The 13,759-nt window shown below is 49.8% G+C and overlaps 1 protein-coding gene across 2 annotated transcripts in view; it reads left to right on the forward strand.

The window, feature by feature from the left end:
- Window positions 1-775: 775 nt before the first annotated feature.
- RNF220 (ring finger protein 220) overlaps window positions 776-13,759 on the forward strand; it is a 222,140-nt gene continuing 209,156 nt past the window's right edge. The window contains exons 1-2 of one of the 2 annotated variants that reach the window (XM_019643730.1): window positions 776-1,139; window positions 7,574-8,315. In XM_019643730.1, coding sequence (XP_019499275.1) covers window positions 7,691-8,315 — 625 coding nt within the window. In that variant the 5' untranslated portion in view covers window positions 776-1,139; window positions 7,574-7,690. Of the gene's footprint in view, window positions 1,140-7,573; window positions 8,316-13,759 lie in introns of those variants that run through there. The other variant, XM_019643729.1, reaches the window with a different exon arrangement.

A 13,759-nucleotide genomic window follows, 5' to 3' on the forward strand; every position in this document is an offset into this window, starting at 1 on the left:
ACCTGCTATCCTACACTTTTTGACCATTTTCCCATGGGCAAATTACAAAACCCTATCAACTTTAGTTTCCTCTTCTATATGTAAAATAGTGATAATATTATCTTCAGAATTATTCTAAGAATTAAATGAGATATATAAAGGTGTTTAGTCTTGAAACCCAGCTCCTAGAATGCACTCGGGGAATGTTAGTTCTTCATCCATTTCCCCTATTTATCTTTCTGTACATGGTGAATTAAAGGATGATATAAAATGATTAGAAGAGAAAGAACTATAAATATAAACACCAATAAAAACTTTAATTCTCAAATCTAGGTGCTAACCAAGGCTCTCTCCACCCCCTCTAAAAGTTATAGTTTTATTTATATTCGTTTATTATCTTATTATTATAGGCAAAGACCCAGAGAAGCATTCCAGGAGCAAAGCAGTAGGTAAGATTTTTCTGGAAAACAAAGCAGAGTTTATGAAGGAGCCAGGATTTGGGGGTTATTTAGCTGCAGGGGGTGTCAGTCAGTCTTAAAGATTTACCCATTTACTCTTGGTCACTTTCGGTTCAAGAAAGTAAGAACACCAAATCATTCTTTGAGATCTTTGGGGGTGAGGGTGGGGGGTGGGGAGGGAACAAAAGCAAGAGCTTCCTGCAGTTTCCACAATGTCTCACAACCCCAAGACTTTGGAGCTCTTTGGTGAGGGCCAGCAGGTCTGTTTGCCAGGAGTGCCCTGGGTCTGGACTCCATTTCCCAGAGTCCCTTAGTGCCCTAATGTATTCAGTGCTCAGAGTGCCTGTATGTGTGTGAGTGTGAGAGAATGTGTGCGTGTGTGTGTGCGTGCGCGCGTGAGTGTGTGTGCGTCTCCGAGTCCCTGGTAGAGTGGAGGCTCATTCACTGATTAGAGCTAGCGCTGAGAGGCAGCACTGCTCCTTCTCTCACACCAACCGAGTCTCTTGATCTGTACATGCAATCCCAGGCAGCTCGCGAACACAAACCCGGGGCCAGCCGCCTACCGCTGCTGCTGCCGCTGCCGCCGCCGCCGCCGCCGCCTCCGCCGGCCCTGCGCACCCAGGACTTTTCATGCACCACACTCACTGCCTTTTCCCCTCCGTGTCCTGAAAAGTGCGACCATTCTCTCAAGGAATTTCCACGGCAAGTATGGAAATCAGAAAGGGGTGTGGGTACGTGGGCGCACATCAGAAGGGTGGGTGCGAGGGCGGCCGGGCTGATCAGGAACCTGGCTAACTTTCCGGGTCCGTTTCCTAGGGATTCGGGCGGCTCCCCCCAGTCATGGGCAGGGGCTGGGACCTGGACTGGCGAGTCTTAGATCTTCGAAACGGAGCCACCCGGCATCCGTGCCCTGCGCGCTCCATGCGCTGCCTCACTCAAACTTTCCGTCTTGACTTTTCCTTAATGTGTTTTATTTGGGGGGTGCGAGGGGGAGGGACCAGACGCGGGAATTGGACAAGTAGGGAGGGTGAGGGGACAGCAAGGGAAGGGAGCAGGACTTCTTTTCTCCATCTTTTAATAAGCCCATACCCACTTTGTTTGGGTCGGTCTCGAGAATACCCTCTCACTAGGCTCCCGGGTGTATCCTGCGGTGATTTCCGGCGGGGCTGGGACCGGGTGGTACTGAATGAGGAGCCCGAGGCGGCAGGCGGGATGGGGAAGGGGCGATTGGAATGAGAAAGGACCCCGGCCACCCCCACACAGCGCACTACTGGCCGGGTGGGGTACCCAGGAGAGCCCGGGAGCCTTGGGCCTCCGGGTGCTCCGCTTACTTTCTTGGCAGGGGCGGGTGTGAAGGGCGTGGAGGGAGGTGGGATGGGGTGGGGTGAGCGGCGGTGGGCAGGAAGGAGGCAGGCAGGTGCTGGCACAGAGGTGAAGCCTTCTAATGTCACGGGTAAACTCCGGGCTCCGCTCGGCTGGACCCGCTTGGCCTGAGAGCAGCCCGACCCGTGGGGGGGTCTCTCGGGATTTTCTGGGCCGGGACTCTAATCTCCCAGCGGTTCTACGGAACGGGGTGGGAGGACCACCGAATAGACAGCGGCACGTTGCTCTTTTGGTAGTTTTATTTTTATCTTAGACCTGCCTTAAACTGAGTAACAATTTCTCTTCCTCCGACTTGAGAACAAAACTTTTCAGTGAGCACGCGGGTCGGTGCGGTCCTGCGGCCACCGGCGCCGCGCCCACCAGCCGGGCCGAGCGACCGTCTCCGTCCGGAGCCCGGCACCGCCACCGCCACCGCCCTCCCGAGCCTCCGGCCACCCCCCTCCCCAACCCCGGGCTTTTCAGGGCTTGGCCTGGGCGTTTCGTCTTTGTGTTTTGTAAGGGAAAGCCTTTTCTTACAGGGCACACAAACTTGGGCGGAGAGCTTCCGTGTGGCCCCCAGGGCGAGGCCGCCCACAGTGGTGAGGCCATCCGAGGGGATGCCCTCTCCGTCCTCCGCTCCCAGAGCTCGAGGCCCGCGTGGACCCCGGCCGCCGAGGGTGCGCAGAGCCCCGAAGTAGCCGGGACTCGGGCTGCCGGGAGGCAGAGGAAGAGCTCTCGTTTCCCGTTAAGAACGCGCGGCTTTCTCTGGCCCTGGCCGCGGCTCCAGCGGTGCGCCAGGGCCAGGGCCAGGGCCAGGGCCAGGGCCAGGACCCGGGCCCAGAGCCCGGTGCGCGTCGCACGGGGCGGAGGCACGGGGCGGGAGCGCTAGGTGTGGGGCTCAATCCTGCCTGGCCAGGCCGGCTCGGGGTCTCTGGCCTGCGCCGCCTCCCTGCCCCGGGAGCCGCTGAAGGAAGACTCGGTCGCTCCCTGCCCACGATGCCCACCAGACACGTCTCGCCTCCGCACCGGACTCAGCTTGAGGGGTAAAGGGGAAAGGGAAAATAAAGAGAAAACAAGGCGGGCAGTGAGGACGCGGCGGGTCAGACTGGAGGGAGTGGAGCGGGCAGGGGTGCCCGGCCTCCTTCTCTGCCCGTCTCGGGGGTTCTTCCCGCGAATGGAAAACGAGCTAAGGGGGGAAAGGCTGAGCGTCGAGGAAAAGCGATTTGGGCGTTTTCCGTTCCCATCCCTTCTGGCCCACCGGAACCCTGCAAAAGCGGCGTGAGTTCGATCGCTGCGCTCCGGGTCGAGGTGGGGGAAGGCCGAGGGCAGGGCTGTGCCGCGCCGCTGGTGACCGACGGGGCCGGGGCCCGGCGCGGAGCGAGCGGTGACACACACCTGTTTTGCGAGCGGCGGCGTGAACCGCGGCCCTTAGACCGCAATGCTAGAGGCAGAGCCCTCCCTCCTGTAACTCAGGCTCGCAGTCCCGCAACGGGGAGGGCCGGGCTACCCCGCGCCGGCCCGCATTTGCAGGAGAGCGGGAATCCAGGAGTCTGGGGGCTGCCGGGCGAAGCGGTAGCGCGCGGCGACGGGACCCGGGTGACTCATGGGGCGGGGCTGTTCAGGGGCAAGAGGTGCCTGGACTTTGATCCACGGCAGCTTCCCCCGAGCCCCTGCCCCGCGGGCCTTGCCCCGCTGCAGACCAGGGCCCCTCGTACTTGTCCGTTCTCTGCCGGCCGGCGCCCTTGTTCCCCAAAGTTACAAGCAGACTGTTTCAGGAGGAGATTATTGGGACCTCAAGTATTCTTTGTGCAAAGGCAATCAAGAACTGGAGGGAGAGGTCAGGCCAAAGAGTGGCGGCCCCGTTTCTGCCGTTGGCCCTGATTTGATGGAGGTTTCGCCTTCACCTCTTCTTCGTCCGTTTTTCCTAAAAGAGTTGCTTTTTCCCAGTTAAGACTCTTGCCGGCTGAATTCTGCACCCGCTGTTGAATGGGCAGCCCCGCAGCTCCGCGCTCTCGGACAGGCCGGGCTGTCTAGGATTCGCACCCGTTAGCCAAGCCGGGCCTGGGTTGGGGTCCAAACCTGGGACCTACACCTGGCCACGTCTGATTCGCAGGCGTTGGCCCCAGCCCTGGAACCGTGTTAAGTCTTATGCTTCCTGAGCTTTTGCATATGGTGGTAAAATTTCTGTTAGAGCGGTGTTTCCAGATACCCCCTGGGCATTTGGTGTGCGGGAATTCTCCTCAAGCGAAGAAGTCTGTGAACTTAAAAAAAAGAAAAAAGAAAAGAAAAGAAAGAAATTCTTTCCTGAGTTCTTCAAAACCCCCCACTACCCTGGCCCCATTTCCCATTGTTCTTTGCTTTTTAAGTTGCCTGTTAATTTTTTAAAAGTTTATTTATGCAAAGGAAAAATATCGTTTAATTTGTTCTATTATTTTCATTCCTGGCTTTTGGAAACGGTTCAGAGACCACAAAAATGTCACCTGTTGTAATAAGCAGAGGAGTGTTGTGTGTGCGTTGTAATTGCCAGCAGAATCGTAGTTTGGTGGGCGTTCAGAGCTCGTGCTCCGGGAAAGAGGTTTTGCAGCTTTCTTTGTGGCAGTCATTTGCAAGTGGGTTTGGCTCCCAGAAGCAGCAGCGCGGCTTCTTTCTGCACTGATCCCCGGCGAGAGCCAGGGAGCCCAGACCCTGGACAGGGATGGTCAGAGGCTGGGGTGGGAAATTGCCCACTCTCTGAGACTTTCTCTCTGGCTTTCGGTTTTTCAGTGCGAGAGTGGCTAGTTCGCGCCGGAAAGCGGGGAGCGCTGCGCATCAACTCAGACTCAGACATTTTCACGTTCCAAACGCCAGCTTCTTCGTTTCATTTGTCTTGGTTTTGGCATGTTTAACCATGCAATTAGTGATCTCACTAATTATTCAGTTAGTTGGCGTTTTGTAATCACTTGAAACCAGGGTCGAGTGTGTGATTTAACAAACTCCCACACACATACAGACCTGAACCAAACCCATCACGTCAAGGATTTGAAATTTTTAAAACTCAATATTTGTTGGTCCCGCCGTCCAACCTCACTGCCTGCCAGACAATTTATTTAGCTTCGTGGATTGATCCCTCCCTCCTCCTTGTTTAGTTAATTCAACAAAGACTTTTTGCAATCTGTTTGGAGTTTGTCTGATGCCGTGGAAAAGTAGCTGATGATTTATTTGGTTGCTTTTCGATTTCTGTCTTCAGCCCTTCTTTCTCCTCCTTTCAGCGGGGATGTCAGCTGTTATTACTTCCTATTGATCCCTTTGCAAAGTGAGAAGTGAACTAAAATTAATGTCAATTCCACTGCTCGGATCAATAGCTGGAGTTATTTTAATCTGGATTTGCACGAAGTGCTAAATTAAAAAAAATCAGCATAGAGGCAGAAAAGTAACAGTTACTTACTTTCCCTTTGCCCCGTTCTTTACAGTCACCCAAATGCTCCATCAAGCTGATTATCTTACAATCCATATTTTTTTAATTAAGAGGGTCCGTTAGTTTTCTTATTTTGGGTTCTGTGTTTAAACCCATGACATTTTGACATTGGGAGTGTATTAACTATAGATTTTCATAATGACTGTGGTCTGCTGAAGCCTCATCTATACAAGTTGTTAATGTGAGGAGGGGGTAAGAAAGAGAAAGGGAAAGGGAAAAAAAACATTCCCCCTCCCCCCACAGAGACCAACGCCCACACAGTGGAGTGAAAGAGATGTGGCCTGGAAAAATATTGTTGATTTATTTTCAGTATAATGAAGTTTCAAATGAATAACCAGGTTTGAGTGATTCACCGTGTTCTGTTGGAGTGTCCGGTGCTGTCGCCAGATTACTAATTTATGAAACTCATTTAACATAATGAGGTGATCCAGGAAGTAAAAATAGAAAGCCAATCCTCTGGGTGATTGGTTATTTTGGGGGGAGAACCATTCCTCCCCTCAACCCCAGTGTATTATGTCTGCTCTTTTTTTCCAGCTTGCCTCATATAATATTGCTTGTTGATGGACAAGTAGTTGGTTATTTCTGTTGTGAAGAGCTGCTTAGAACCCTTGGAACAGCCCTAGACCCACTTTTAGAGCATCCATGTTGTGTGGCCATTAATCTGACTTGAAAACAGCCAAGAACAGGATTCCCAGACTTGTCAGGCTAACTGGCTGTCCTTGGCAGATCATTCCCTGCACTGCTATAACTTGACAGGAAAGTTATTTAAAATTTGGAAGAGAGAAAAATCCGTTAATGTGAGATACATAATCTGGTAATTTAGCAATGATGTCTATAAGGAAAGATGCCAAATGAGGAAGCAGTCTGATGGTGTGCACTCATCTTCCCAATTAATAACAGTCATTGACACGTCTGCTACAGGATGGGAGAAGGAAATACTCTCTTTGCACTGCATTAAGCCAGGAGGATTCATCTACAGTTTAACTGAGGTTTCTCTCTTTGAGGGAATACCAAAGATACTCCATTAGCTAGGCGGTTTTTTTTTAAGGGAGGAGATCAATTTTATTTGAGACATGACACTCAATTTAAAGGTTATAATTTGTAGCAGATGGTGATTTTTGGTTACACTTTGGGTTTCATTTAAGTTTCTATTTAGTGTATATTTTTGAAGCTAAAGAGGTCTTAGTAGTCTTATGTTATCTGGACTTTTGATATATAGCCCTTCTCTCATTTTCCACTCAAAATAAATTTGGAAACAGAATCAGTGGCTGCGAAAATGTAAATTCAACCTAAATTTAAAAGGGAAATTGAAAGAAGTCTCTCTGAACTCCGGTTTGTTCCAGGGGCCTTCATCGGACATCAACTCTGACTAGGCCAATAAGCAGAACAAAATAAGTCAGAAATTTTGTTAACATTTTGCTCTAAATGTTAATGGCAAATTCAAGACAGTTTACAAATCTACTTAAGAGTGAGTGCATTAGTAACTAAAATTACCGATCTGTTCTTTGCTGCCCCTGGAAGGCAGGCGCTTCTAGAGAACATATGCCAAAGGCACCCATTATGTTTTTAAATATTGTCAGAGGCGCTTGGCATTTTATTGATGAAGGTTTTGTTCCTTCTCAGAAAAGAGAAAGCCTGCATGATTAGAGATGGGTGTGCAGCAAAAATAACGTTGCTGTTGTTTGTTCACACAGCACTTCTTTCTGGAGACAGTCTTAGGTGATACATAAAGATGTGTGTTTATGTATGTGCCGAAGTGTGTGATTTATCCACACGTACAATTTGTACCACCTAACATGTACAGATGTTCGTGGTCTCGATGTGCTTGATTTAGGGGTTTTTTAGTTACCAGGGCTGTTGTTGGGGAGATGAAGAGAGAATGCATACGTGGGGGTCATAGAGGTAGATCCTGGTCTCTGAACATCAGGCCTGCCATGAGTGGTGCATGCAGGTGGAAGCCCTTTAAAATATAGACCCCTCCTAATCTACTGGGTGACTTGGCCTTCCAAAGCTCATTTGCTCAGGGAATATTGTATTTGGAGGTTTTATGATTTTTTTTTCCTTTGCCGGGCTCAGGCGCATTTCACCCGGAACGTGTAGGGACCAAAGTCAGCTATGCGTACATCACAGTAAGTTGTCTATTGATTTTCCTGAATGAAAATGGTCTGATGCTGCTGCCCACTGGCTCCTAAAGCCTGTGGTGTCTCTTGCCCGAGCATCTGTAAGCCAGAAGGATGGTGTTTCGATCACTTGGGGTTTCCCGTTTTTTTCCTCCCCCTGACCCTCCTCCCCCCTTTTTTTCTCTTTGCTGTTTCCACAGGTCTTAGAAGGGGATGATTCCCCAGTAACATTCCCTGTCCTGATCCAAGGTGCCGCTGGGCCTCCCTCCCAGGGAAGACTGCTTCTTGTGTGACGCGGGCCATAGAAAGACACTCCAATGGACTTACACCGGGCAGCCTTCAAGATGGAGAACTCGTCCTACCTCCCCAACCCGCTGGCATCCCCAGCACTGATGGTCTTGGCGTCCACGGCTGAGGCCAGCCGTGATGCTTCCATCCCTTGTCAGCAGCCACGACCCTTTGGTGTACCTGTCTCAGTAGACAAGGACGTGCATATTCCCTTCACCAATGGTTCCTACACCTTTGCCTCTATGTACCATCGGCAGGGTGGGGTACCCGGCACTTTTGCCAATCGTGATTTTCCCCCTTCTTTACTACACCTCCACCCTCAGTTTGCTCCCCCAAATCTAGATTGTACCCCAATCAGTATGCTGAATCACAGTGGCGTGGGGGCTTTCCGTCCCTTTGCCTCCACTGAGGACCGGGAGAGTTATCAGTCCGCCTTTACACCAGCCAAGCGACTGAAGAACTGTCATGACACAGAGTCTCCCCACTTGCGCTTCTCAGATGCAGATGGCAAGGAATATGACTTTGGGACACAGCTGCCATCTAGCTCCCCCGGTTCACTTAAGGTTGATGACACCGGGAAGAAGATTTTTGCCGTCTCTGGCCTCATTTCGGATCGAGAAGCCTCATCTAGCCCAGAGGATCGGAATGACAGATGTAAGTACTTTGGTGTGAGCCCTCCCTACCTACAGTGAGCCCTGCCTTACAGTAGTATTCAACAGGTCGGTGGCTTTTTTCCTGCTCCTAGTAACGGGAAGGGCCAACTCCTTCTGGTCCATAGCAGTAGAGTGCTAACATTTATTTGTCTCTGTCAGTAACCATTGAGAGAGTTCTGTAGGAAATGTTTTCCTGAAGGCAGCCAGAGGCAAGCTGGCCTCAGCACTGCCTTTCCCTCCAGGGCATGATTGGCTTATTCCCTGGGGACTCTGGAGTGAAGAGGGGTGCCACATAGGTAATGGAGTGAATGTCATTTCATTGGAAAGTGCAGATTTCTAGGGAATTGGGAGGGCCTGAAGAAACTCGTCCATCCCTCTTCTCCTTGCTATCCTCATTATGTTCTCTGATCTCAGTATTATTTTTTTTTAGCTTTTCCATTGTATCACATCCAGCAGACTCCACGTGATTTTAATTTCACAACTCTCAGCCCTTGTCCACATCAGGCTGTTTTTCAGAGCAGGACAAAGGTGTCAGTCACCATAAAGCATTTCAAACAGCTGTATTTTCCTCACAAACGCAAGGCTAGAAAGCCACCTTCTCTTGGGATTTAACAGGTTTGCTGGATGCTTATCCTGGGGCTCAGTTTTAGGACTAGACACGGTTGACCTGTGTGATGTCTCCATATTTGATGTTCACAACTATTATTAATTTCTGCTTATGGAACAGCTTTCTCATGTTCTTCAAGGGCCTTGTTGGGCTCTGGCTACCCTCACTAACAGTTGGAACTAAAGCTTGATTTGGAACTTGTAGACTAGGACTGCTGAACCCTGCCATCTTTTCCTCTAATATAATCAGAAAATAATTGTGTTTGGAAGCTTTTGGGCTGTGGGGAGACAGAGCAGTTTTTTTCAAGCCTGGCGAGAATTTATGAACTGAGGGTGTTTTTCCACCCAACCCTTTGTTCTAAGATTTGCTTCATTTTATTTTCTTAAGAAAACTACATCTGAGATTTGCTTTTCCCCTCTTCTGTATTTTTGTGTGTGTGTGTGCTCCCGTCCTCTTTATATCCACCAACACGAATACCATTTTTTTTCTCTTCTCTTTATGATGCCGAGGAGAGTAATAGAGACATTGCAGCTCTCTCCCCTGTCGGCACTGCTTCCTCAGGCTGTCTCCTTGAATTAGGCACTGTGTTAACTTTCCTGCGCTAAAAGGCATCTGCCTAAACCCAGCGTACCTTTTCAATAAAAGTCATCATAAAATCAACCTGCCTTGTAAATCCATCGCTCTTTGGTTTTGAAATATGTTGCAAGTGTGTCTTTTATGTCAGCGTCTGTAAGCCCCAGACCTCCCCACTTAAGGGAGAAGGCTGCCGTATGACAGCACAACTATCTGTGTGCTGCTCTCTCACTTTTGCTTTAGTTCCTCTTCAACCTTCTCCCTTTCTGTACAACTGATGTGTGTTATGATCCTGCTTTTTAGATATATCTGCTGAACGAGGATTGGCTTTGTGTTGGTCTTTTTTAGTTTAGTTTAGTTTAGTTTTCATTTGTCAATGTGCAAGTGATCAAGGCTAGCTGTAATCTGACCTCTGGCTAAAACGGCCCCGGGTTAGGGGGTGACAGATTCTGCCCCTTTTTTCTCCAAATACAAGTTGAAAATGAAATCCTCTCCCAACTGATATGCCACAAAGTAACATCTGGAGATCAAGATTCCTTTCTTCTCCACTAACAAATCCAGCTTGTCTTCATTTTTCTATCTTTTCTAGCCCAACCCTGTATCAGACCCCCAGAGCAGGAGGAAGCTTGTTAGTCAAGTCAGAACTCATGGATGTGGGTATCCATTCCCCTCTGAGAGTCAAAGCCATAACTCTTCTGTTTGCCTGGCTCGCATTGTGTGGTGGTGCCATCCCCCATGGAGATGGATCCTTCACATAGGAATACGCCTGGGTGGAGAAAAATTAAATGAGTCTGTCTCCCAAAGTGAAATGGAATTCTGACCTTGAAATTAATGAGATTCTGATCAGAAGGGTGGGGAAACTTCCTTATTTCAAATTGTACTGTTATATGAAATTGCAGCCCTTTCCTCCCTCTATGTGTTTAAAATATCCTTTCTTTAGAGAGTACGTGTGTTCTCTTTTTTTCTGTTACACAAATAATCAACCTGTGGGCGTGTCTGTGAGTGTGGGATGTATGTACACTCACATTATCGAGAGTTGCATTTGTGACCCATCTTTAACAAGAAACAAAGGTGCAAAGTGGAGAGGAGACGGTTGCCCTGTGACAACCCTGGATCTCTGCTCCTTTCTCCTGCCCTTTCCTCGGGCAGTGTGGCAGCCATCACAGGGTTGTACTGCGTAGCATCTGTGCTTTTGATTTTGAGTTTTTGGAAGGCAGGAGAAACATTTTTCTGTCGGGAAGGGTGAAGAGGCACTGTGACAAAGTCTGCAGCGGCTTTCTTGGCTCCTGTCATATGCCGATGTGTGTCAGAATATTTATGGTCTGTTTTATGTAAATACATATTTAAGGGCCGTTAGAAGGCCTGATTATTCCCACTAGATGCCTTTCAGGTCCTCCCTACAGAACCGTTTTGAAATAAGTAATATTTCTCAGATAATCGAATGACAGTATACAAGACTGCTTCCAAAGGGAGAGCTTGAGGGGCAGATGGGGCAGGGATGGGGTGGGGAGGCAAGGAGCGAGGATAGAAATTGTTCAAAAGAGCAAAGTAATAGGTTACAGTGGCGTTTGCCCAGATTGCCAATATAATATAAACTGTGTATATTTTAGTTTTTTATTCTTAAAATTTACAGTTAATTTCTGATATGGCTGGCCCAGTTTTTCAGTTCTCTTCATATAACAGAGGTTTTTTTTCATAAAATGTACAAAAATGTTTTAAGTAAACATAGTTTAAGTAAAACTCTTAAATAAGCATTTAGCTTAGGGTTTTGTTTTGTTTTTTTGGAGGGGGGCATTATGGGGGGAGTATCCTTTACATAGAGTAGAAGTTTTATGACTGAGTTTTAGGTCAATGAAAAATCAGTTTTATAATGGACACACTGACAGTTTTTACTGTCGCAGCCACCTCTGCTCACCCACTGCATCCATATGCATATATATCCACATGTGAGAGCATTTGAAAGAGGGGCCTGCAGACATGGTATTCTTTCCTTCAATCTACTAATAGACAGGATTTCTTTTGTGATTAAATATGCATTTTTGTAGAAATAAATGTAGCTATTTGGGTAAAGTATTGTCTCTCCTAGTAGATGATCCGGTTTGCTTGCCTGTTCAGCTACCTGGCATCACAGGTGATTCCCAAGGTAGGTGTTGGGCTCTATGGAAAAAAGAAGCCTTTACTCCACAGGACTGACTTATTTGCCCTGGAAAAAGGGAGAAGTATTTTGTGAGAAGCCGGTCGTGGAGGATGCATAATTCCCCAGGAAGGGGACTGAGGTAACTCCTGTTTATTGTCACTCCCTGAACAAGTCTCCCAAGGCTCCTTGTCCAGGGAAATGATGCTAAAATTTATGGACCAATTACAAATAGTCCACGAGTGTCTTACATATGAAGTGTCTACAGATATGTTTCCCAGGGCTTTTAAAATAAACATTTCCTCATTAAGGAAACTTTACAACAAAAGAGAAGATAAGTATTGTCTGCTGCCTTGTGCTGGAATCTATACATTTATTATCCCCTTAGCACTCTGGCTCTTATCATGTGCATTTCCTGATTATTCTCTGTGTGCCGCCCCTGTGCCCAGATTCCTGCCTGGTGACACAGTCTTTGGCCAGCCTGCCAGTCTATCCACTCAGCCCCAATTGGAGTTGGCTAGTATGCATACTCACCGGAGGGCTGAGAGGGACCAGAACTGCCTGAATGGAGCGATGATTGGCTCTGCCTTCTGGCTCACCTCAGGGACAGGCTCTGGGCACTGACCAGAGGTGGCCTTCTTTCCTTGTCCTTTCCCTGTAGTCTGGCCAACTCACAGGTAGGCAGGAAACCAGTGGTCCACAGCACCTCCTGGATGTTTTTCTTTCATTCGCAGGTCCCAAAAGCCCTGAGTAGATGTTATTTTGTACTTTGAAATGTGTCTTTATAACGCATGTACCATTGAAAACTCTTAAGTCCTAAGAATCAAATCAACTGAGTATACATACATAGGGCCAGGGCAGACGGGAACGAGGAGGAACAGCTACATCCTGGGGGTGCTGTTAGAGGGAATACTTCCCAAGGGTTCTGGGACTGGGGTAGGCAGGGACCCTAATGTGGGCTTTTCGGAGAACTGCTCTTGCTGGAATGTTTGGGGCAGTTCTCAGACAGCCAGGCTGAACTCCTGGATTGTAGTGGTGCAGATGACCACTGTGGAAAAGTCAGCAAATCACTAGACCAATATGGGTCAGATGGCTTCCTATGTACTGACTGCCCAGCCATAGCCTGATTGTCGCTCAGCTGCCCCCAGGGTTCTCCCCGAGTCCCTTTAAGAACTCCTGTGATGTGTGTGGTTGTTTCTGGTTGTTCATTCCCAACACAGTCATGGAGACTCCTTTTCATGCTGCTGGGTTTAATTGTCTTGTTGGGATAAAGAAATGTTTGCACAGCTAAAGTGGGGCCGGGCTGGACGGGAGCAGTCCCTGATGGCTGCAGAGCCATCTGGCCTGGCTTGGCTTGGCTCTGCGCGCCGCTCTCCTGCCCGCCCCGCGGCTGGGCTCGCTCCCGCTCCCGCTCCCGCTCTCTTCCTGGTCCTCTCTCCACGCCGCGCGGCTCTGGTCGGCGGCTGCCTCCTCGCACGGCCGGAATGCCTAATCACCATGGTGAGAAAACGGACACCGCAGCCGTCCTCCCTCCTTGCTTCGCGCCCTCCCTCCCATCAATTGTCATGCAGAAGTGATCCGGGCTGCTGTTTCCTCGCGGCCGCCAGCCAGCCCCTCGCTGCTCCCGGCAGAAGGGTGGCTGGTAATTGATCGTTTGGGGGAGGGGGCGCGGAGAGGCGCGAGGCCGGGCCCCGGGAGGAAGGATCACAGAGTGGGCCCCGTTGGCTCACTTGAAAAAGACCTCCCAGCCTCCGCCACTGAGGTGGCTTTCAAGTGGTTCCAGAAATGTTGGTGACTTTGCCGTCGCGCGGCCGGACTTGGAGGCTGCAGGAGAACTCCCGGCACTGCCCCGGGCCGGGCGAGTTCCACATCGCAGCCACGGGCCTGAGGTCTGGACCCAAGGGCCGGCCTTGTCTCCCACCCCCGCCCCGCCCTCCACGTCCCGCGCCCCCAGGTCGCACTCGGAGCCGAGCCCTAGGTCGGTTTCCTGTACGTCCTCTGAGCCGCAGAGAGTGTGGGGACAGGGTGAGGGGGGAGTGAGGGGGCACGCCCACGCGGATGTAGGGGTGATGGGGGGCCCGGTCGGAGGTGCAGGTGGGCGAGTGACAGAGTGAGGAGGCGAGGGGGAAAC

The sequence above is a fragment of the Hipposideros armiger genome, unplaced genomic scaffold (assembly GCF_001890085.2).
Source record: "Hipposideros armiger isolate ML-2016 unplaced genomic scaffold, ASM189008v1 scaffold_82, whole genome shotgun sequence".
NCBI lineage: Eukaryota > Metazoa > Chordata > Mammalia > Chiroptera > Hipposideridae > Hipposideros > Hipposideros armiger.